The sequence below is a fragment of the Solenopsis invicta genome, chromosome 6 (genome assembly GCF_016802725.1).
Source record: "Solenopsis invicta isolate M01_SB chromosome 6, UNIL_Sinv_3.0, whole genome shotgun sequence".
Classification (NCBI taxonomy): domain Eukaryota; kingdom Metazoa; phylum Arthropoda; class Insecta; order Hymenoptera; family Formicidae; genus Solenopsis; species Solenopsis invicta.
The window spans coordinates 25,044,590-25,067,223 of NC_052669.1; the positions used below are offsets into that span (position 1 = coordinate 25,044,590).

General features: G+C 34.2%; 6 protein-coding genes across 10 annotated transcripts in view; 4 read left to right on the top strand and 2 right to left on the bottom strand.

Moving 5' to 3' along the window:
• The first annotated feature begins 2,846 nt into the window (after nucleotides 1-2,846).
• Nucleotides 2,847-9,318, top strand: LOC105200502 (inner nuclear membrane protein Man1). 4 transcript variants are annotated; one of them, XM_011168076.3, is made up of 11 exons: nucleotides 2,847-3,567; nucleotides 4,158-4,858; nucleotides 5,098-5,203; nucleotides 5,291-5,481; nucleotides 6,521-6,741; nucleotides 6,819-6,944; nucleotides 7,028-7,157; nucleotides 7,596-7,851; nucleotides 7,925-8,146; nucleotides 8,232-8,416; nucleotides 8,742-9,318. In XM_011168076.3, exons 1-11 carry the CDS (start codon nucleotides 3,389-3,391, stop codon nucleotides 8,891-8,893), a joined length of 2,469 nt encoding a protein of 822 aa, XP_011166378.1. In that variant the 5' UTR covers nucleotides 2,847-3,388; the 3' UTR covers nucleotides 8,894-9,318. The 4 variants fall into 4 exon arrangements, with proteins under 4 accessions (XP_011166378.1, XP_011166377.1, XP_011166379.1 ...); XM_011168075.3 differs by having other exon boundaries at nucleotides 2,848-3,567; nucleotides 7,584-7,851; XM_011168077.3 differs by having other exon boundaries at nucleotides 2,848-3,567; nucleotides 5,312-5,481; nucleotides 7,584-7,851.
• Nucleotides 9,319-11,299: 1,981 nt separating this feature from the next.
• On the top strand, nucleotides 11,300-13,246 carry LOC105200501 (protein unc-50 homolog). 2 transcript variants are annotated; one of them, XM_011168073.3, is made up of 7 exons: nucleotides 11,300-11,447; nucleotides 11,509-11,687; nucleotides 12,066-12,217; nucleotides 12,299-12,485; nucleotides 12,625-12,758; nucleotides 12,837-12,938; nucleotides 13,018-13,246. In XM_011168073.3, exons 2-7 carry the CDS (start codon nucleotides 11,596-11,598, stop codon nucleotides 13,152-13,154), a joined length of 804 nt encoding a protein of 267 aa, XP_011166375.1. In that variant the 5' UTR covers nucleotides 11,300-11,447; nucleotides 11,509-11,595; the 3' UTR covers nucleotides 13,155-13,246. The 2 variants fall into 2 exon arrangements, with proteins under 2 accessions (XP_011166375.1, XP_039306971.1); XM_039451037.1 differs by having other exon boundaries at nucleotides 11,317-11,447; nucleotides 11,512-11,687.
• A 1,034-nt stretch (nucleotides 13,247-14,280) lies between these two features.
• On the top strand, nucleotides 14,281-15,795 carry LOC105200486 (chromatin accessibility complex 16kD protein). The gene is made up of 2 exons (XM_011168060.3): nucleotides 14,281-14,632; nucleotides 14,926-15,795. Exons 1-2 carry the CDS (start codon nucleotides 14,498-14,500, stop codon nucleotides 15,319-15,321), a joined length of 531 nt encoding a protein of 176 aa, XP_011166362.1. The 5' UTR covers nucleotides 14,281-14,497; the 3' UTR covers nucleotides 15,322-15,795.
• Nucleotides 15,771-17,249, bottom strand: LOC105200487 (transmembrane protein 199). The gene is made up of 3 exons (XM_011168061.3): nucleotides 17,063-17,249; nucleotides 16,518-16,946; nucleotides 15,771-16,234 (listed from the first exon to the last, which is right to left on the bottom strand). The coding sequence occupies exons 2-3, from the start codon at nucleotides 16,942-16,944 to the stop codon at nucleotides 15,990-15,992; spliced, it is 672 nt and encodes a 223-aa protein (XP_011166363.1). The 5' UTR covers nucleotides 16,945-16,946; nucleotides 17,063-17,249; the 3' UTR covers nucleotides 15,771-15,989.
• LOC105200488 (biogenesis of lysosome-related organelles complex 1 subunit 5) overlaps nucleotides 16,934-22,634 on the bottom strand; it is a 99,295-nt gene continuing 93,594 nt past the window's right edge. Inside the window, exons 3-5 of the mRNA XM_011168063.3 lie at nucleotides 17,976-18,282; nucleotides 17,334-17,522; nucleotides 16,934-17,249 (exon numbers count right to left, since the gene is read on the bottom strand). Of these exons, the coding sequence (XP_011166365.2) occupies nucleotides 17,082-17,249; nucleotides 17,334-17,522; nucleotides 17,976-18,282 (664 nt within the window). The 3' untranslated portion in view covers nucleotides 16,934-17,081. The remainder of the gene's footprint in view (nucleotides 17,250-17,333; nucleotides 17,523-17,975; nucleotides 18,283-22,634) is intronic.
• On the top strand, nucleotides 20,079-22,478 carry LOC120358149 (follicle cell protein 3C-1-like). Its single transcript, XM_039451039.1, has 4 exons — nucleotides 20,079-20,303; nucleotides 20,975-21,119; nucleotides 21,320-21,391; nucleotides 22,098-22,478. The coding sequence occupies exons 1-4, from the start codon at nucleotides 20,251-20,253 to the stop codon at nucleotides 22,227-22,229; spliced, it is 402 nt and encodes a 133-aa protein (XP_039306973.1). The 5' UTR covers nucleotides 20,079-20,250; the 3' UTR covers nucleotides 22,230-22,478.

Here is a 22,634-nt window from a genome sequence, read left to right on the forward strand (position 1 = left end):
TTTCTTTATTTTTTTAATTTGTTCCTTCTTTTCTTCTCATTTTCCTTTTTTCTTTTACTTTATATATAATCACGTATACTAATATATACATATATATATTTATACTGAAATCTGCCAATTTTATTATGCATGTCATAAATTTTCGATGTGCGTAGCGTGTGAGGGCACACACCACGAGAAAGGAATAATTTACTTAATATATATCAATTTGATACGAACTTAAGCTATACATAAAGCGCTTCATAATTTTAGCTTTACATTTTATTGTTGTAACGGCTGTAAATTCCTCTTATTTATAAGAGGCTTTATTATGGACTGACAACTCCCTTTTATCGTTCGAATGTATTAAAACGATAGTGCGCATGGCTGACGTGGTGTATAAGTCTCGTCTGAGCCTTACGAATCATTTGTGAGTGTTTCATTAGTTATTCATCAAAAAGGAAAGCAATGAGAAATGAGCGTGCACGTTGACGCGATAGAGAAAACGGCTTGACTTAAGACTTATCGTCATAATGTGTACCGATCGTCATCCTCATTCGTTTTATATTGTCAATAACATTGATTGCGAGCATTACGAAGAAAAAAAAGACTGTAGTAGCATATGTATCGGAAAAAGATTATATGGACCCTGTGCAGCATGCAAGCAAATGAGTCTTTTTCGAGCGCTTGAAGGCGAAGCTCTTACCTTGCGTAGCGATATCCACGTATCGTTCGTATCGTAGCGTATATATCTTTGAACTTATTACCTCATGTATTTAAGTTAATTATAAAGCACAAGACACATTTTTTAAGTGCAGGATGGAACGGAGGCAGCTCGGGCAGATGTTATTTATTGCGTTATTTGCATTAGATACGTGTACGTAATATGTGTATATACATATAAATATATATATATAGATATAGTATTTTATAAGTACGTGTAGTTTATAGCGTTATCACATAACTCGCAAATGTAGCAAATCTGTCGCATATACAATTCGCAGTATATGGCGAGTACGGTCTACATTGATGCGTTGAATTCTTCATCGCGATACGATTTTCATGTGCTTTCGAAAGCAAGCATAGTGACATATGCAGAAAACCCGTTTGTTGAAATATTTTCGGTCGACGTGATATTAAGAAAACAAGCAAACCGGGAAAAAATGAGAAACTCAAGAGACTATTAAGAATTGAGTACAACGTTGTTACATTATATTCCGCTTATACAGTAGATTTTCTATTCTTTAACCGCTTAAACAACTTTACCGCATACATAGTAATACTTTATAACATATACAAGAAACAATATTACAGTATAAGGAACTAATACGTGATTACAGAGTGTATGTAACGAATTCGTGATTTCTATATATCGTAAGTAAAACATGCACATAGCATATAAGACAATCCGTTATATCGGTCCTGTGTATGCTGACTGTAATTCTGTCGTCTATTCGCAAGAAAAGAGAGAGAGAAAGAGAACACATTCAGATCGACGTAACGATCGACAAGATAAAAATCTGTTGTCTACAGTAAAACATATCGGAATAAACTTTTTTAATAAAATTAAATAATCGATGTATAGATTGAATATTTAAGATTTTTGAAATAGATTTGTCTACGTAATTAACGGCGATATGTAAGTTGTATACTTAAGTAAGTTTACATGTGTAAGTTTATAAATTGGAGAGCTTTCTCTCTCTCTTTCTCTCTTTCTCTCCAGCCGCACTTTGGCGTTTGCTAATTGCCGACAGATTTGCGACCGCTATGTAGTCACCTGGTTTGCCATTTTCTACTCTATCGCCGGGCAACTTTCGGTCGGACAAAATTGTCACAAGCAGTCCGTATAACGAACGGTATAAAAGATCATCATGTATCGTCCCTGACTTAATTACACAATTTAGGCATGAATTTTAGCAGTAATACAGCAGTTGTATAGTTTCAAAGCGTATACATATCGCATTACGTATACATATATATGCCGTAATAAGTATACCATTATATATAAGTATATGGATCCTATAATATAAATTGATATATTATTTGTGCGCCATATTCCAATGTTAACGTATTGTATTGTACAAAGAACAAAATGTAACGTTAAAGCTATACGATGCCGTGTATTTATGTATGCGTGTTTATAGCCCATTTAAATTCTATAATTTTGTGTGCTACGTATTTTGATATGTGTATTTTAATTTTTTAAAATTAATTTTTATATAAGTTTTCATTAATTAAAATATGTTTAAATAATTGATTTTTACTTAATTTATATTTAATTTTAATGAAATTTATATGTGTTGTTTTTAAACGTTTTCGTGTTACTTGAGGCTCAAAGTTATAAGTTATATATCTAAAATGAACTTAAACAAGATGAACTTATGCTTTTCAAATCATTTCCTTTACATTTTTAATTTGCAGCTAAATTAGCTGACGGTAAAAAGTTCTTTTTAAAGCTATTGATCTCTAGATATTTTTAAAATTGTTAATTTTTCTTTTTCTTCGATATTTAAAAATTGTTTTAAGAAACATGCAAGCTATGCACAAATTTTGCTTCCAAATTTGATCTTTTTATTCAGTATATACATTTTTACATTTCGAAGCAACAACATGTATGGGAAAAGGCTCGTAAAATTTCAAAGCTCGATTTATCTATAAAATTCGCATTCCGTCAATTTTTTTAAATTCTTCGTGAGCTCAATCTAAAGCTCCCGCCATTTATCCAACCAATCCGATAGCGAGTCTCGCTTGTCGCCGATTGGAGGATTCGCTCGATCATTTCGAGCAATCGAGATCCTCATCTCGAGAAGCGCGCAACGACGCCGCGTCGAACGCAGGAACGCGAGGAACGCTACGCCACGCGCGCATGAAGCCGCATATCTCGTATACGCGCGATCGCGACCGTTGGGAAATTGCGCCATTTTTCTTTTTTCAGTTACCGAGCGAGTTGAATTGTTTGGCGGTGGAGGAAGGCCGAAGGCAGCCGCGCAATAAACCGAACGGTGTGGAAAGAGAAACGAGCCGGGTGGTGGTGCGCGTGTGATCGCACACACACGGTGTGGTTTTACCGGAGCCGAGGGTGAGCTTGGTCGTGCGGGCGCATAGACCGGGACACAGCCGGGGCCACGGTCGTCCACGTGCGTGAGGACGTGCGAGCGGTGCGAGAGGAGCAAGCAAGCGAGCGAGCGGGCAAGCAAGCGTCTCTCGCGCGAAGGCGGCGGGCGGCGAAGGATTGATCATCGATCGAAATAAACGTGAGCGGAGCTGAAGCAGCGGTAGGCCCGCGGAGCGAAGCAGCGCGAAGACGTCTCGCAACGTCGTGATACGAGCGTCGCCGGTCGGGCATTTCTCTTTTCAAGCCGGGTCTCGCCTCGCTCTCGGGAACGCGATCACTCGCTCGTGAGACAAGATGTCGGTGGACGCGCTCAGCGATTCCGAGCTGCGGACGAAGTTGAGGGAGTACGGGTATCCGGTGGGACCGGTGACGCAGACGACCCGCAAGATACTCGTCAAGAAACTGAAGAACCTTATGGAGGCCCGTAGCGGTACAGGGGGAGGAGAAGGATCCCGCCATTCGTTGGCCGCTAGGTGAGCGTTTTTCCTCGGGGAAGATACACCGACACGAATTTTCATTCAGCTATGTCATGTTTATATGCTTGAAGTAAGCTCGAGATTTGGACAAAAGAGAGAGGAAGAAGGAGCGAGTAGTTCGAAAGATTAGTACGATCTCGCCGAGGTTTCAGATTCACGCGAGGTCACGGCATGTGATAACGAGTCTTAACGTTCCGACACGACTGGAGACGCGATGCCAAGATTCTTTTCTCTGTAGTACTTATCTATCAATTCTGAATGAAAGAGGGTATACAGAGCTGCAATGTTTACACTCCATTCTTGGCAATGTGTGACACAATGACGCTTAGTTCATTATGCTAATTGTTTATAGGATGCAGCTACATTTTCTTTGATCTCTGACTAATTTCTATGAAACTGTTTATTTTAGGAGCAATAGATTTTTAAGTAACTGCAAATTCTATTACGAAAGTTCACAGAGTTTAAATCATGTTTAAGATTTTAGTCTAAATGTTTTTTTATACTTTTAATTGAATCACAGTATATTGAACACACAAAAATTGCTCTGTATCTATATCTTGATATTGTTATTTTCATCTGTGCGTTAGATATAGCAGCGATGACACAGACGACGACACAAAAACAAATGTCGTCAAGAAGAAGAAGAGCGCAAACCTGCGTCGGCAAACACTGGCAAATCCGATGCCACCACCATCGATTATTCCTCCTGAAGCTACGAGCACGACAAAAAATCCAATCAAGGAGACTCTGATGTCAACGCATTCTGAGTTCAAAGATCCCAACATGAATTTTGATAGCTCAAGCATACCTTCGACGACTCGCACAACTTCAAAGACTACACAGAGCAAGTTTATCAAGACTCAGAGGACCTACGTGTCTGACGGTTTGGAAACTGGATCAGATTCTGATGTCGTGGAGGATACCAGCAGCTCGTATGGACGGTCATATGACAAGTATCTGTCCAATCCAAGCAGCAATAGACTGTACGATTCTCGATATGATCGCGGAACTCTCGATTACGATCAGATGTCGAAGACCAGGCCTACCTATGTGATGAAAGACAGCAAGTACAACGTGTCTCCTATGAAACTCTCTCCCTCTCCTATGAACGTCTCTCCGACGTTCCAGATTCCAAAGGAGGATGTGAGTGGAAGGGATAGTGCGAATCAGAGAGATCTTCTTGCAAACTATGAAACCCCATTTTTATCAGAGTTTACAAGAAGGCTCAGTTCGCGAGTCAGTTTAATAAACACGCCGCCATCATCGTCCACATTGCCGAGCTTAAAAAGTAAGTAATTTTCTTGATGTGCAATAAAATCTAATATAAGGCATTTATTTTGAATTAAATTATTGGAAAACTGTTGTTAGCTAATTTTATTTATTTTGTTCGGATTAAATTATTAAAAAATATTTAATCTGTTGGTTCAAAATAAGAAGTTTATTCTGTATTAAGTATATAAAATAACATGTGCCTAATTTGTTTTATTTCACATATTACATACTTAATTTTTTTTTTAATAACTTTAGGTCCTACATTACGCCATACTTTGTCATCCGGTTTACCAGAAGTGAAAGAGAGAGATTCAAATGGCCACTTCTCTTCCTTAAGGAGCATGTATTCGAGTCAGCCAAGGTATATATGAATTATTATTTCTGAATTATTTGTAACGTAACCATAAATGCTATTTAGCTCGAGACACAATGCATTATCCACCGATAGAGTTCGGGATATTTTCAGTAGAACGACTTACAAGCCATCGACGTCGAATACCAACAGGGAGGATGTACGGAACAATCAGAATATTGTGTCGATGGCCCTCGTGGCGGTACTTGCCCTATTCTTTGTAGTCCTTGCAATAATATATTTGGGACTTGGTGGGAAAACAGAGACGCTTCCATCACTTTCATCGGGTAGGTATGCAGAGATATAACTAGAGGAGATTTCCGAGAGACATAATTTAAAAGGAGAAGAAAGATTTCTGAGAAATATGTTTGATTGTCATAAGTAACAATGCGCAAAGCAAAATGTATTAATATTCTATTCTCAAATGAAGTTTGAGCTCATAATTTGGAGCAAACTATTGTTATATATTTATTACTAATTATTACTAACATTCAATCATTCAATTATTTTTATAAAGCTAAAGTAATTATCCCGAGCTTACTAAATTAGACACGTACAAGAGAATCTCTTGAATATGTACTTTGCTTTCTCTATATATATGTATAATAAAAATCGCATATCTCTTGAATTAATTTGGATATTTTATTTCCTTTTCCCGTTCTTTCTGTGTATCTATTCCAGTGTATTTCAATCTATATTTGCGGACACGCATTTTGTATCATTTAATTTAGTCAATAATAATAAGATGCTTTTTGGTAGATAAAGATAAAATTTATAAAGAGCTCGGAAAAATACATCAATCGTGTTAAAACATTTTTTTAATTTTTGCAGAAGAGATCGACCTTAAAGTTTAAGAATGGAAATTATTTGTTGCTCTATCAAAAAAATGGTTGAGTCATATATATTTTTTATTGTATCTTCTATATTTTGTAAAATGTACAAAAATATAGAAAATTTAGTGAATTTTCAATCTTTTGTAAGCATTTAGATATTCTTTCCAATCTATGCATTATATATAACAAATATAGTTTATTTAAAAGAATTAATTTACATTGTATACAGGAGAGGAAGTAATTTTGAACACAAGACTGAATTTTTCAAATAAAGGATTGCCATTTTCATTTTCAAAGAGAAAATACATTTTTCTGTAGTTATTTTTTCCACCTGTTACTTAATATGATTTTATCTGAAAAAATGGCAGTTTTTCATTTGAAGTATACTACTAGATAATGTTTTTCGAGAAACTTATTTATAAATAGTTTTTTTTTTTTTTTTAATATATGTCATATATCTTTATTTATACTTCCATATAACCTGTATTTATAGATAACAACATACCACAATGTTTCTTTGATGGAGCTCCTGATCTTAAAGCGCCTGGGGTAAATTGCATAATGAAGGAACATATAGAATCTGTATTGCAATTGTTAAGACGCCTGCAACCCATCCTAACGAGAAAGGCAATATCAAAAATATGTGAGAATTCGAATGAGAACTCATATTTAACAGATGCGGATATCATAAGGATGTTTACAAGCGATAAAGTGGTGGGTTGAGGAATGAAATTACTTGCGTCTTATGATACAAGAACTGTATATAATCTAGGTATAATCTTCGCTTTTAGACGAGCCTCGAGGTGAAGGATGATCTGCACAGCGCGCAGTTCTTGATCATTAAAAACCCGAAATGGGGCATTTCGCTTATCGATGTGAATGATAACGGAGAGACTACAGAAATATTGGATACTTTAGTAAATATTATCATATGTCAATCTATATCTCGCTCTTTTTTTTTCTTATTATCGAACTAATATATTTGTTTAATTATTTGCAGGATAAAATATTTTCCGCTCGTCTAAATGGAAAAATCGGAATGGCGGTATTAAATCCCGAGCTGCCAATGCAATGCCTCGTTAAGAACAAACTTTTTACCATCTTTTCTTCTCTCCTTGTAGTGGCAATCGGTAAAGTTCTAACAGACTGTTTATTTTGAGAAAACTTGCTGACTTTCATTATGTGTTATAAGATTCTTATATGCATGCTGTTAAAATGTGTATTCATAAGATTATTATTCACTATCCTTTCATGGTGTAATGTAAGCTATACTTTAAGTAAATTAGTTGCATTTTAAAACGATTTTATTCAGCGAAGTAATTTCGTTTTTAATATGCTATCGTAAACTGGAATTACTTTGTAACGAGGAGTTTCTTTAAATTCTGAAGTACATTGGTGATGCAGTGCTATATTTTTTTTAAATATAGAATAAATAAAAACATGCTGTTTTATAAGAAAGCAACTTGCAAAGTAATATCTGTTTACGGTATTGCAATGCTTATATAGATAGAAATACATGTATCGAAAGATTTATAACGGTGGCTGTGCATCTTCAGTCTTATTAACAGGTATTGGAATTTATAAATCATATCTTTGGTATCAAAGATATAAGAAATGTACGGAGAGAGAAGTATTTAAGCTTGTTAGCGATATTATAAGTATCGTTGAGACACATCATCAAAATGCGTCCACGCAACCTGGCGCGCAGGAAAGTTTCCTCGCCATAAACCACGTACGAGACAATCTTATTCCACCAAAGGATCGTAAAAGAATGTCAGGTCTTTGGGAAAAGGCAGTGAAGTTTCTAGATGAAAACGAATCCAGGTAAAAAGATCTTTCGTGTATTTCTATCTTTTTTTACTTAACGAAAAATAACTAAATATCTTGATATATTCAGAATTCGAAGAGAGGTGCAGCAAGTGGCAGGAGAAGAGTTTCATGTATGGCGATGGTTGCCGAATAACACTTTGAACAAATCTCCCATGCAAAACACGACTTTAGGCAAGAAGCCAAAGGTCTGGCAGGGACAAGCATTCGAAACGATGGAGGGATCGGTTAACAGTTTGACTTGTTCGCCAACGCCTTGTCTGAAAATTAGGCACATGTTTGATCCAGATATGTAAGTAACATACTAGTATATAATTTAAGATCGATTTGTAACTTAAGATCGGATGACTTAAATCGCTCTCTATATCACGATATAGCGAAACCGAAGATGATTGGGAGACGAGAGTGCAGGACGCTATCTTAGAGAAGTGTGGGGAAGGTGTGAAGATACTTCACATTCGAGTGGACATTGGTAGCCGTGAGGGCTGCGTTTATATGAAATGTATGTCGCAGGAGGATGCTGGCAAAGCTTACAGGGCATTACACGGTTGTTGGTTTGATGGTATGTCCTATTTATTCTGTAAACTTCTTGAACATTGGCAGATTTTTGGCGTGATCATAGTAAAATTTTCACAGAATTTAGACAGCATTAATAAGAAATTTATTACGAATTACACATTATATGTGTATCTATATCTTTTAAAAAACTTAAAAATTTAATTTTTTTTAATTTAACATTTTTTTGTAATTAAAGAAAAAAGTTTGTTTAATGTAAAAATCTTAAAGATAATCTTTAATAATATAATTGTTGTTACAACCTGCGTCAGCGTTATGTTAGTTTTCAATGTACAGACTATAATGTCATGCTTTCTTTATTTTCTTCTTAGGTAATTTAGTGACTGTGAAGTACCTGAGATTAGAGCGTTATCACGAGCGATTTCCGGACGCCGCCCGTTGCGTGACACCTCTCAAGCCAAGTAACAATCAAAGATTGTCTATGCAGGCGCATTACTGGCAGAGCCCGGCGGAAGCAAATTAAAAGAGTTCATATTTCTATTTGGACATTCAGAGAAATGCGAGAGCTTTCATGTTTAAATCACACACACACACACAATTATCTCGTTCTGACCAGAACTTACAGAATCTTGTCGACTTTTTATTTATTTCGTGACGACACACCTACATGTCGTGCAGCGCAAATATATATAAGAGACACTTCTATTTTATAAGAGCATTTTTTTTAATTCGCTAACTTGTGTATTATATTCTACTTTACATCATTTATGAATGAGACAAAGGGAGATACGTGTTTTTAATAGTTGAGTAATAATAATTATAATCATAATAATAACAGTACACAGTAACATTAATATATAATTAAATATGCTTTCAAAGAGCTGTAAAAAATATTTTAATCTGAGTTTTATAGTATTTTCAAGTAGCAATATACGTGCGTAAGCATAACGTGCATTGCGTTTTCTACAGGCCTATCCAAGACTAATTCGCTAATCAACTACGTAAGGCATCTATGCAGAGAAATCAATCAGTCGTATATCTAATATACAGGACGTGTTACAATGCAGTTTCTTACTGTGTTAGGCTTGCGATCGCGAGATCTCTGTGCATACAGTCACACGTAAATATCGATTTAATTAATTAAGATTATATTAACTCCTTTTTTTTAATAATCGCATAAGAGTTATTTTTTACAATGTATCATAAAAATGTACAGTAAAATAAGATTAAATCACTTTGTAAAAAGACATCGTGTTACAAAAAAAAAACGCACAAATATCGATTATGCTATAGCGTGTTAAAGAATATATATGATAAATTAAATAAATTAAAAAAATTACGTGATACGTTGGATAAATTGCAGAATATTGACATTACCGAGAATTACTATCGTCAGAAAGAAACCTGAGAGCGGTTATGCCGACCTTTTTCCTATAACGTTCGAATTTCCGACGCACTAATTAGTGCGAGTAGGGGTAGGCTGGTACATTTATACTTTATTTCATAGTCGACATTCTCTCTGGTTTGTAGTGTCTCGCTATATTTTTGTGTATGTATAATTTTAATAAGGATGTATTAATATTAAATTATTAAATTATTATTAAATAATAGAAACATACTCCGCATTTGTTGAGGTGCTGGAGACATCGTTAAAATAGCCAAGAGATTAATTACGTATTATAAGATAGGTTAGGAGAGAGTTCAGTTTACAGTCGTTCCGGGAAGAAGTCTGTGATTTCGGGCTCGAGAAATCGCTCCTGATACGCGGAGATCATGCAGAGCAAAGAGGTATGAGAAAGTAAACTAGTACTTACCCTGTTTTATTCACTTCCTACTTTACCGACTTTCGATGACGGTGCCGTAGATAATCGAGTGTCATGATTATATCTACGGCGCCGTCATCAAAAGTCGGTAAAGTAGGAAGTGAATAAAACGGGGTAAGTACTAGTTTACTTCCTCATACCTCTTTGCTCTGCATGATCTCCGCGTATCAGGAGCGATTTCTCGAGCCCGAAATCACAGATTTCTTCCCGGAACGACTGTAAACTGAACTCTCTCCTAACCTATCTTATAATACGGAATTAATCTCTTGGCTATTTTTATGATCTTAGCATCTCAATGAATGCGGAATTTCTCGTTATTATTTAATAATAATTTAAGATTAAATAATATACATCCTTATTAAAAATATAGGTACATATTAAACGCAAAAATATGGCGAGACGCTATAAACCTTTCCATCTAATCTTTTAATGTTCTATATAAAACCGCAAAAATCCTAGGAAATAAGTACAAAATGAGCAAATAAAATAAATCGATCTATTTATTCAATCTAAAAATAAAATTTAATTTTTATTAATTCCACATACATCCAAATAAATCTTGTAAAAATATACATATATGTATTTTAATCGTTTGGAATTCGGAGACAGTATTATATAATACTGAAACAAAAAATATGGAAGGAATATTGCATTTAATTACACTTAACGTTAGAATTACGTTTAATGTCAAAGTACAGGCCATTACTACAATAACTACAATAAATAAAGAATTAGAATATTTCATTAAACTTGTGCACTTTTAGTATAGCAAAAAATGAATAAAACAAAATGTACTAGCTTATAAAACGAATTTATTTTTTATTTTTTTTTCGATTATCTATAGCGTCGTCATAGAGAGTCGGTGAAATAGAAAGTGAATAAAACGAGGTAAGTACAAGCAGAGACGTTCCTCGCTGCTATCGTTTTTGGTTTTTTGACCGTCCAGTATTACGCTTTTAATATTAATTTCGATAGGCGTAAATAAGTAACCTGAAATTATTTTGCAAGCACACAATAGTGAGCGATAATCTACCGAGGTATATCTTTTTCTATAAAATAAAATATTTTTGTATCATTTCATTACGTATCTTGTTTCTTAAATGTCGATTCACGTACTGTTTCCCGCGATCGCGACACTCGCCGAGAGGGCGTCGATTCACGGGCAGTTTCGGGCTATTCATAATGTGAACATAACCTAAAATCGTCGCCAAAGTTTATTATCGAGAATAAGGACTTTCGTGCTATAATTCAAAGGTGGGTTGAAGGCACTTGAGTACCCACCAGTCAGTCAAAACTCTCCTTTTATTTCCTCTAGAAGTTTTACAGGGCTATGTTCATCTGCTAAGAGTGACCGCGCGAATTGTGACAGTGTGAGGTGTGAGCTGTCAAAAAAAAAGCGAAAATGAAGTATTCCACCTCGCCGCCGACAAGTCGGTGTCATTCACCTGTTCCGACAGAATTCTCGTCGTCGTTACCGATGCCGATCGTTTACAGGTGATGCAGTTTACAGATATACGTCGTTTCTTTTGATAATTTATTACTTTTTAACCCTCAAAGCCCAATCATGGGTATTCTGTATTTCAGACCGATTTCTATTTGTGGAAGTTTTGAAATTTCAAAGATAATTAAATTATATTGTTTTATTATCAATTATTTTTTATTGCCAAATAAATGAAAAAGTGGTCGAATGCAATACCTATGTTTGAGCCCACGAGTCATCCTTTTTCCTATTGCATCATAAAGGTCAACATAATTATCATTCAACTTAACATCTTTTTACAAAGTAATTTAATTTTATTTTGTATTATTATTTTTATTATTATATTTTTATAACTTCTCAAAGTTTAATTGTATAACTTATCCTTGTTACAGACACAACTGCATGGGTGCGGCAACCAAGTGCTATAAATATTTGAGAAAATTGTTGAAATTCGAGCAAATGGACTTTGAGTTCGCAGTCTGGCAAATGATTTTTTTGTTTATAGCACCACAGAAAGTATACAGGAACTTCCAAAACAGAAAACGTACGTGTTACATTAATATATTGGATATATTATAATCATATAATTTATTTTCTTACATCCATGCATGTTGGATTCTTGCAGAAACAAAATCGCAATTTGCAAGAGACGATCCTGCATTTTTAGTGTTGGTCACATGCTGTCTTTGCATATCCACTATTGGTTTCGCTATAGTACTGAGCTTAGGATTCTTCCAATTTGTAAAGTTGTTATTTTATATGGTCTTCATTGATTACATAGCCGCTGGATTATTAATAGCAACAATATTCTGGTGAGTATACTAATTATCTTTAGGTTATGCCTTTTCAGCCTTATGAAAGAAATTTTAATATTCTAAGTTTGCCAATTTAAGGCTAGAGCTTTAATAACAACTTTATCTTCATTTTTCAATTCTATATATTTGTTTGTAGGTTTATGACCAATCGATATCTCAGGATAGACCGAACACAAGACGTCGAGTGGGGATACGCATTCGACATCCATTTGAACGCAGTATTTCCACCATTAATCATACTCCACATTTTACAACTATTTTTATATAATGGTGAGACTTTGCATTGTTTTTTGTCGTCATCAAGTGTGTCGTTGAGTTTTATTTAAAGTTTTTTTTGTTTGTTTACAGCTTTGATAAATAACGATACGTTTTCGGCGCGATTTCTTGGGAATACTTTCTGGTTCATAGCTATCAGTTATTACATTTACATTACGTTTCTTGGTTATGCAAGTAAGTTAAGATTGAATAATTCAGGTAACACTCTATCTCTTCTCTCCTTATTGTTACATTGTATTTGTTCTTATTTCAGATATCGAAATACTCCATAAAACGCATCTGATATTGTCTACTCTGCCCATATTGCTGTTAACATACATCACTACATTATGCGCTGGTATCAACATTAGTTATTTAGTTATGGAATTCTATCGCTACCGGGCTTTGTAAAATATTTTTATCAAATCTATCGTGTATGGAGATTGAAATAACATCCTGGCTGTACAGTACAGTAACCTGTTTTGGAATCGGCGAGAAACAGAGTGATGTGTTGTCTTGCTCTCCCTTCAATCCTCGCTCTTATTTTATGTACAGTAAAATAAGGCATCGTGCGCTCCATATGTATCTCTTATTTGTTTCTTGTTTTACGATCACATGGCAAACAGAAGAACAGTAGAAAAAGTTTCAAGAAGAAAATTCCATAGAGAAATAGCTGTTTCCAAATAGAATATTATTTGAAGACTTAACTGTAGACTTTTCAACAGTCTTATGATCGTAAGATCGATTTTTCACGATACATTTTTTATTTGTATTTCTAAGGACCATTTGCAAATTAGCTTAACTTTAAACTCTGTTTAATTTTTTATCTTTTTTTAGCTCCAAAAATTAGAAAAAGCTAGAAAGTAAATTAAACCGATTTTAAAATTAATTACATTGATACAAGTGAACCTAAGAAAATTATCGAACGTCACGTGTGTATATATATATATATATATATATATAATATTGCAAATATAATCCGTGTAGCGAATTTTTATGCAACAGCGTTTTATTATGAAGTTGTATTTTAATTCGCCAATAACAAAGTAAGAAATTGAAAACACTTAAAAAGATTAATCTGAATTGAATAAATATTATTTTATAACAAGGTTGAGCATTTACGCGTAAAATATAAGTTATGTTTACATAATGTAAATCGTGTAAATCGTTAACTTACGTGTCATTTATGTGAATAGTAATCCATAGATCACAAATTTAAATTTTGCCCAAAATTGTGAAAATTATATTCCATTTATTTGTAATATATATTTTCATTTTATTATTACTAAAGTCAGATATAACAATTTTATAATTTGATTACTTTTTTTCTGTATTACATTATCCAACTTATAATAATTTACATTACTTGTATTGTCTGTAAAAGATTCTTGTAAATATAACGTAAACAATATGCAAATGATTTGTGTAATCTGAAATTTACGACTCTACTTTACAATTAATGTGCATATTTATAAATATCGCTCTTCGTCAATCTGGCGCAATAACCAATCACTTTTTGTAGTATAATTGACCAGCAAACTGAGAGTGATTGACCGTCGAAGTTTCTCCTCTGTCGCGACTTTTTGATCCATGTTTGACGACAAAACCAGCGCTATCTACGGCGCGAGAGAGCATCGCCGAACTAATCAGTACGCTTTAAACTGTGGAATTTTCTGTTAGCTCTGTTCACGGTTTTATTTTCGCTCAGCTTCACTACTTTTTCTTTATAAAAAGAGAGAAAAAGTGTACGCACGATGAGCACGCAGACCTCCACGGTGAAGTTGAAGGAGCTGCGCCTACCGATCTCGAGAGTGAAGACGATCATGAAAAGCTCGCCTAGCGTCGATACCGTTGGCCAAGACGGCTTGTATTTGGTTACAAAAGCAACGGTAAGACATTTAGAGGTTAGAGATATGCTTCAGAATAAACTTATCGAGACGATTTATCAATTTAACTTAATCAATAAATAGCGATTATATTCAATATGTCACTTTCGAACATAATATTAATTTTATATATTTTAAATATTAATTTTTTGAGCAGAATCTTATGTCTAATTGTTGTTAATTTTATATATTTCGCTCTGGTGCTTTAAACTATATATTGATTACTACTCAATCTTGCAACATAATTTCATTAGTTTTGTTAATTTAGCATTTTTACCTTATGAGATCCTTTGCAGGAACTCTTCATACATTACCTGACAGAAGAGGCACACATGCAGAGTAACAAGGGATCCTCGCTGGACTACAAACATTTGGCAGAGGTGGTACAGACCAATGACACACTGGAGTTCTTGCGGGAGATAATGCCCAGGAAAATTACGGTCCGACAGTTTAAGGAGATGATGGCAGCTAGGGAGGCATCCTGTAGCAGTTCCTCTGAGAGCAGCTCGGATTCAGATAGCGATAGTGACTCTGACTCAGACTCTTGTTCGGACAGCGATGAGACGAAGGGGGACAATTCTTCTAGCAGTGAACGAGAGAGCGAGACCAAGGAGAACGGAGCTTGTCATTCGGACAGTGACAAAAGTGAGAGCAGTGTAAAAAGTGACAGTGAGGAGAACCATAAGAGATGAGAATTTTTAGGTTTTCACTTTTAGCAAACTTTAATTATTTAACAAACCCACCTAGGTTTATTTTGTGTTCTTTTATAAAATCTCACGCATGTATGCCTAGAATAATTTATCTAGTATCAAAATTGTTCGTATATATTAGTAAATGAGTAAAACAGACACAGTCAGCAATAATGACTCATTTTGTAATAGATTATGAGAATTTGTCTAAAAGGAGCAGATATTTTTTATACGCTTAGAAATGACGAAAGTACACTATCAAAATCTTTTTTGCACATATTTCTCTCTCATATATTTGTGTGTGTGCATATATATACACACACATACATAAACTATATATTTCTCATAATATTCATTATTCATGCATTCAATTATATTAAATGGATTAATGTAAGAAATTAAATCTCTTACATTAACAGTGTATTTATTTATAATCATGTCTCAGATTTTTATCTTTGATAATAAATAATGCCATGATATCTTGTTTTATTTGATCTTCAAGGATCTAATATTATATAATTATCATAGAAGAGCGATGTACATTTTTAACATTTTTGTACAATACAAAGTTAGCGAAAGTAGCTTGCGTATTATTTTATATTATCAGCATTTTAAAACTCTTTTTGCTATAATATATTCAATATAATGAAATAACTGAAAACGCTTGAATGTTAGTCTTGGTGTAATTTTTTAGAATTGGACGTGACGTCGAAACCATTCTCACTTAATTTTAGAGCTAAAAAGTAGATCTCTGCCAGCGCTATGATTAGCGCGCAAATTATACCTAGAAGTAACCTAAATCCAAAGTCTAGGTCCCCGATTATAAGTTCCACCCCGATAAATCCAAAAGCGAAGCCAGCTATCACAGAAAATACAAATTGCGCGACGGCGATCAGTTGCTTGTTCATTTGCTTCACTGCAAAATAAAAATGGCATTAGAAAGCCACGTCAAATTTTATTTTATAAGCTAAGAAACAGAAGGACAGTTAAGAATATTATGTAAAAATATCTTTTTAAATATAAGGGAAAGACGCCGATACAAGTCAAAGTGGATCTTAATCCTAAAAATAATTTTGTGCAAATGGTACAATATGTACTTTGCATAAACTAGGAATTGTATAACTCAAAAGTATTAGGAACCAAGATAAGCTTTGACCAATATTGGTTTCTTTCGCTGATGTTTATATTTTTTATTTTACTTTGATACGCGAGGGTGTCCTCTGGTAGGAATTTCCGCACGGAATCGATACTTTTCGTCATAGCCTGATATTCCCGAGTGTTTTGTTGCGCCGTTAATTTCTGTATTCTAGCCTCCAATTCTGGATTTCGTGGAGTCTCCTTCGGCGTCGGTAATATCACATCGGAATCGTCGAAAAGTTCATGCAGGTAGATCTTCTCCACATCAGTTTTCCTATGTTCCTTTAGATATTTATTCAACCATCTAAGGTCCTCGATTTTTAACGTGGCATTTGCCACCTTTTCTTTCTTATGTCTTTTTGATTTGCGCAAGGAGGCGATGCCATCGGGTGCATCATCCGTATCTTTTACATCGTGCAAGATAAAATTTAACAATTTCTTAGACGGTTTTATCGTTACAGTAGGATCCACAATTGACTCTAGTGGCATATCTAAATAGATTTAATGTCTTAATAGAATTAATTACAACTCTCTATCTTAAGAAAATTAGATTTTTATACTAAACGTCGAAATACTAAGAGAGAGGCAATAGCATAGATAAATAGACCTCAAAATTATTGTTATTCTTATGGCGTAATATGCAATTTTTTTTCCAGGTCAATGTAGAACTCCTGTATTTCGTTTTCCTTCTCCTGGAATGTCTGATCTACTTTCTGACATTTGTCACTCATATCATTTATGAATCTTTCCCACTCCTTCTTTCTAAGCGATCTGTTTTCGCTCAAAACGTTGTCCTACACAAAATCGAAGTACCTATGAATCTATTGTCTTTCTTGCATTACGAGATAGATGAGAGATGCAAAAGTTGACATACGTACGCTATCAAAATTTTCTTCCCTTTGTAAAACACTATTGCACATACTCAAAGCGACATCCACGTTCGCTTTGAGACTGGGTAAATGACAATCGCCCAGCTGCTCGATGCGATCCAGCTGACTCTCCTTCAGTTCGGTTGCATATTCAAGTATCTTAAACAGGCGTTCTACCTCCCTGTCAGATCTTCTTTCCTAAGAACAGATGTATCTGTCTAGGATAGTAGGATTATATTGAAAATCTATTACAATCATACTATGCACATTATATGCAGCATTTACAAAATAAGTACTCGACATGCAATAGTTTATAAAATACAGAAAAAAGATCTATAACATTTTTAGGAACTATATTGATTTATAATATCTTAATATTTTATTGTATCTCTTATAAATATTTGTAATTTAGAAAAACTAGTTCAACTTTATGATAAAAGAAAAATATTAAAACGTTTGTAGTATGCAATTAAGAGCAATTATAATTTCCATCAGTGTTTTTGTTTGATCGCGTACTCATAGGTTATGTCCAAGCATTAAATCTGAATCTCGACAAAATATCTAATTAAATTTCAATCTGATTTATTTTTATCAGAGTCGACATAACGGTGCCGCAGTCGTGACGAGTCTACGATCTCAACGTTCGCTCACCTGAAACTCTCGCAGAAAGAATGTGACCTCCCCCTGAATAAATGGACGATGGTCGAACAATCTGCTCCAGATCTCGCCTGTGTCTGCGGAAACGTATGATTCAGTGACAATAGTGGTAGTAATGCCTAACGTAAATACGTTAAGTACATCGTCCACTGAGCGTACGTGCATGCGTTTTAGGACGATATCGTGAATGCCGCACCTTTGATGACAGACGCCATGACGGGGCCAGTGGAAACAGGCGGACAGACGGTATCGACGGTACGTCGTCGGCTGACGGTGTGCCGTCACGTGACCGACTGTACTACTGAATCGGCCGCCGCACGAAAGGGAAAAACAGTAGAAATTCTCGGCCAAAAATCCGAAACAATTTAAAATGATAAAGTAAATTAATTAGAATAAATGCGATCATTTCATTGTTACAGTTTGATAATAATTAATATTAGTGTTATTGATTTCTGTTGTATTGATTTCAGTTTTCATCGTTCTTTCCTTCTAAATCGTAAATATTATAAAACATTTTTTTTCTCAGATCACTTTAAAGCAAAACCTTGTGCTTTTATATTAATTTGAATATATCATTCCGGTATCTCGTAATTCTTTCAATATATATATTTAACTTTCAATATATATATTTAGAAAAAATTATTATATGCAAATAAGCATACGTGTTGTTTCTAAAAAGCTATAATTTCGCTTATATAAATATTTTTTATTGATATTGTACATTTATATATACATATATATAAATACAATAAAATTTATATGTAAACATGAATACAATATTTACATATGTATCATTGTTATTTGTAGAATTTATGATAAACTCTATTGGACGCATTAATGTACATTAAACGCTGCGATCATAAAATATTAATTAACTGTGTATAAAAAGGCACATAATATATTGAATGTTCCAAATCCGGCGAATCATTTTCTATTTCCAGATGTTATTTTATTTATTTATTTATAGATCGCGATTATATTTTATCTACTACAATTCTAAGATTCCAATTCACAGTCATTTCTCAGGAGAGATTCATCGAAAGACAATTGATTTTAAAATTAGGATGATCGAAGAACAGAGAACCTTTTGGAGACCTTGGCGAAAAAAGTATGTTTATTAAATATTTAATGAAGAGATGGATATTTATGAGATGGAAATTTAAACATGGAATTGTTCATGAGATGTTTACGACTGTTTGATAGATGCTCTAAAAGTTATATTTGTTTTCGGAATGTTGCAAATGTTCAAAGGATGTTTTCAAAATGTTGCAATTGTTCAAAGGGTGTTTTGTAAAACATCCTTTGAGCATTTGCAACATTTTGAAAACGTAGAACACTTTTCGAACGTCTATCAAACAGTCGTGAACATCTCATAAACAATTCCACGTTTAAATTTCCATCTCATAAACGTTCAATAAATGTTTAATAAATATACCTTCAAAACTCCAATGAAACATCTACGTAACACTTAGGCAAACATCTTATAAACACACTATTTTCGGGGATTGATTTACGAAAGGTACGAGGCACAAGCATGCAACTTTAAGCAGACGTTACAAGAATAAAGTTGATCAAAATAACATCGCGTTGCGTGCACCAGTTTTATTATTCTACATTTTCAAACCGAGCTAATCTTATATACGTAATAAAAATGCATTGTACTGTTTACTTTAGGATTTACATTTAGCTTTTCGCAAATCAGCATTGGTGCCTTATCTCGAGCATCTCCAGCCTAGACATTCACAATTTCGATATTATATTTTAATTCTTTTTATCACTTTATTTCCTTCTTTGTCAACCACTAACGTGCTCGAGAATAGAAAAAGCTGCCGTCTACAATTATTTATGTGTATTCCCGATTGAGAAATAGACGGTGTCCACGTTAATGGGAGTTTCGCGTAATATTTTTCGCGCCGAGGCCGATAATGTACGTCGATGAAACGGAACGCGTACACGCGTTCGACGATGGGCATATTCTCGGGTTACATTACGCGACAGTGATTATCTCTGTGGGAACGCGGCGCTTGGGTATCGACGCTAAAATTCGAATCACCGCGAAGAGGACGCCCGCAACTAACAATGGTATCGCGTGATTACGCGTGCATTCCGCTGCGCGCACTTACGTTCGTACGAAGGGGAGAGGATCGGCGGGGCGATTACGCGAGTCTACATATGCCGCATGCCGCTCGATCGTCCGTGATAATCGCAGGTACGGCTTGTTCTCGCGGATAAGGTGACGATCTCAACGTGAAGTGTAAATTCAAGTACAATGGAGGCAGCGGGACGATTATTTCTCTTGATGGCAATTTTGCGTCTCGCAATGTAAGATAGTAACATTACGAATACTTATTCAAGTATTTTGCTTGCAAAAGTAGTAGTTGCAAATTTCTTAATAAGTTGTGATTGTAATAATTATGATATATATATATATATTAAAGATTATTATTATTTAATTGTAATTACATCAGATTATATATTATAATTATATTATACGAGGCACAACCGAAAACGGAAGACAATTTTTAAATTACACGGGAACTGAAACAAAGAGAAGCTAGCAAAATGCAACATACGCATATTGTCCGCTAGATAGTTCGATCGCGCACAATGAATTTTGCCTTTACTTTTGATTTTTTCTCTTATAATGTATTGTAACTATAACTGCAATTAAATTATAATTGTATCTCGAAGATAACGAAAGTTAAAGCAAATAAATCTATTAATGCAATTCCCATTAATATGTACATGGATAAAACGGAATGACAGCATGATTTATTACAATATTAATAATCTCTCTCTCTCTCTCTCTCTCTCTCTCACGTTGGTTACAAAGTCATTAGTTTAATATAAAGCTCCTTTCTCTTGGAAATAATTACCATCAAATGAATTCGCGAGTCTAGTAAATTTCTTTGAAATGTATAATTTTATTCTCGCGCAATTGAGCTCACGATTATTGTAACATTTCACTTGAAACGAAAATTGCGTCCTGCTAGGCAAGAGGAAGTCGCGAAGGGTGCGTGCAATTGCGGGGTATTTCTCATTCCGGAAACGAAGCTGATAATAGATCAAACGCTGCACTATAATGTGAGCTGCGATCAAGAAGGCGCGAAAACGTGTCAACAATTATGTATCGCTTTGGTAAGTGTGTATTTTTTGTTTCTCTACTGTTTCTGCTGCCTGTTGCATCACTTTTTCACTGACTACGAAAAACGTGATATCTATTGTTCAATCGGGAATATATGTAAATAATTGTAGACGCTAACTTTTTCTATTCTATAATCAAAGAAAATAAAGAAGTACGGAAAATAATTAAATAATGATAATTGTGTAATGTCTAGGCTGAAGGTGCTCGGGATAAGGCACCGATGCTGATTTGCGAAAAACTGAAAAGCCATTTCGAAAATCTCAAGGTAAGCGGTATATACATTTTATATTATACATACAAGATTACATCCAGAGAAAAGTTATTTTTAAATTGATGAAATTATTTCTTTAACTTGTTTTTTTTTTTAAATTGATGTGATAATATCTTTTAGGAAAATAAAAATTTATTTGATTCCAAGAAATGACGTTATTAGTCTCTTTTAAAATAAATTAATTATTCGTTTAATTTAAACAAATAATTTTATTTAAGAAATGTAAGAAATTATTCAGTTGTTCTGATTTTAAAAATATATTTAAAAAAACATGCATTGCACAATCAAACTATTTCTTTAATTATAATAAAAGGAATAATTAAAAAATTTCTTTGAATCAAAGAAACCTTTTTTAACTGTATAACAAAGCAAATTTCTTTGATTCAACCAAATTTTTTTTTACTCAAAGAAATTTTTCTCTGGGCGTAGTTTCGATTGAAAAATGAATAAAAAAATATTTTCTAAGCAAAATTGAGTGAAAAAAGAAATTTTGTATCTTTATGTAACTCGAAAAAATAAACAGTAGTATGTAAATGTGATTGGAGATAGGTGGGTGAATAATAAAAACGTATTATTTCACATGAATGAAACATGATTGCATCGCTTCGGTTATTTCGCTTTATCGACGTTTTTTGGATGGTAATTTTCGCAGTAACAAAACGATGCGTTTTGTTATTTCATCTTTTTGCTTTTCATACAGGTGGCCGTATACATAAAATCGTGTAATATGGCTCTTTGGATACCCACTGGTTTGGAGAGCACCGAGCCCATTTGCTGTCACGAAGGGAAGGTAGTTATTTGTGACGAGGCGATGTCGATGATAGAGAATTAACGAGCTCGCGCAGCCAATTCATTATTTCCCGCTTATTTCCACCGCTAACGGGTATCTTACTATGGATTACGTAATATCCTACCGTGTAATTAATATACCGCCGCTTGTTACGCTAACATATTATACGCGTGTACTTTCTAGTTCAACATTCGCAATTCGCAATTAGTAATTAGTAATTTTCTGCGGATTTATAAGATCATCGTAAGATTTATATATATATATATATATATATATATATATATATATATAATAAAGTAAGCAAACAACAAGAGCAGGTTGGTTGAATTTATGTAGAATTCGAAGAATTCGGGAGCATTATATCCGATATGCATTTATATCCTTTGTTCTCCTCACAAAGCCCAGATGCCGAGACTGAGACCGTCAAGAAGTCTATCTACCATTGAA

What these genes read in the sequence shown, in the direction of transcription:
- LOC105200501 (XM_011168073.3), top strand. Translation starts at nt 11,596, where the DNA reads ATGAAGTATTCCACCTCGCCGCCGACAAGTCGGTGTCATTCACCTGTT. An exon ending in CCGATGCCGATCGTTTACAG is followed by an intron (nt 11,688 to 12,065) that starts GTGATGCAGTTT and finishes TCCTTGTTACAG; the next exon opens with ACACAACTGCATGGGTGCGG. An exon ending in ACAACTATTTTTATATAATG is followed by an intron (nt 12,759 to 12,836) that starts GTGAGACTTTGC and finishes GTTTGTTTACAG; the next exon opens with CTTTGATAAATAACGATACG.
- LOC105200487 (XM_011168061.3), bottom strand. Translation starts at nt 16,944, where the DNA reads ATGCCACTAGAGTCAATTGTGGATCCTACTGTAACGATAAAACCGTCT. An exon ending in GGACACCCTCGCGTATCAAA is followed by an intron (nt 16,235 to 16,517) that starts GTAAAATAAAAA and finishes TTTATTTTGCAG; the next exon opens with TGAAGCAAATGAACAAGCAA.
- LOC105200502 (XM_011168075.3), top strand. Translation starts at nt 3,389, where the DNA reads ATGTCGGTGGACGCGCTCAGCGATTCCGAGCTGCGGACGAAGTTGAGG. An exon ending in CACATTGCCGAGCTTAAAAA is followed by an intron (nt 4,859 to 5,097) that starts GTAAGTAATTTT and finishes TAATAACTTTAG; the next exon opens with GTCCTACATTACGCCATACT. An exon ending in TGTTTACAAGCGATAAAGTG is followed by an intron (nt 6,742 to 6,818) that starts GTGGGTTGAGGA and finishes CTTCGCTTTTAG; the next exon opens with ACGAGCCTCGAGGTGAAGGA.
- LOC120358149 (XM_039451039.1), top strand. Translation starts at nt 20,251, where the DNA reads ATGGAGGCAGCGGGACGATTATTTCTCTTGATGGCAATTTTGCGTCTC. An exon ending in GCAATTTTGCGTCTCGCAAT is followed by an intron (nt 20,304 to 20,974) that starts GTAAGATAGTAA and finishes GCGTCCTGCTAG; the next exon opens with GCAAGAGGAAGTCGCGAAGG. An exon ending in AACAATTATGTATCGCTTTG is followed by an intron (nt 21,120 to 21,319) that starts GTAAGTGTGTAT and finishes TGTAATGTCTAG; the next exon opens with GCTGAAGGTGCTCGGGATAA.
- LOC105200486 (XM_011168060.3), top strand. Translation starts at nt 14,498, where the DNA reads ATGAGCACGCAGACCTCCACGGTGAAGTTGAAGGAGCTGCGCCTACCG. An exon ending in ATTTGGTTACAAAAGCAACG is followed by an intron (nt 14,633 to 14,925) that starts GTAAGACATTTA and finishes GATCCTTTGCAG; the next exon opens with GAACTCTTCATACATTACCT.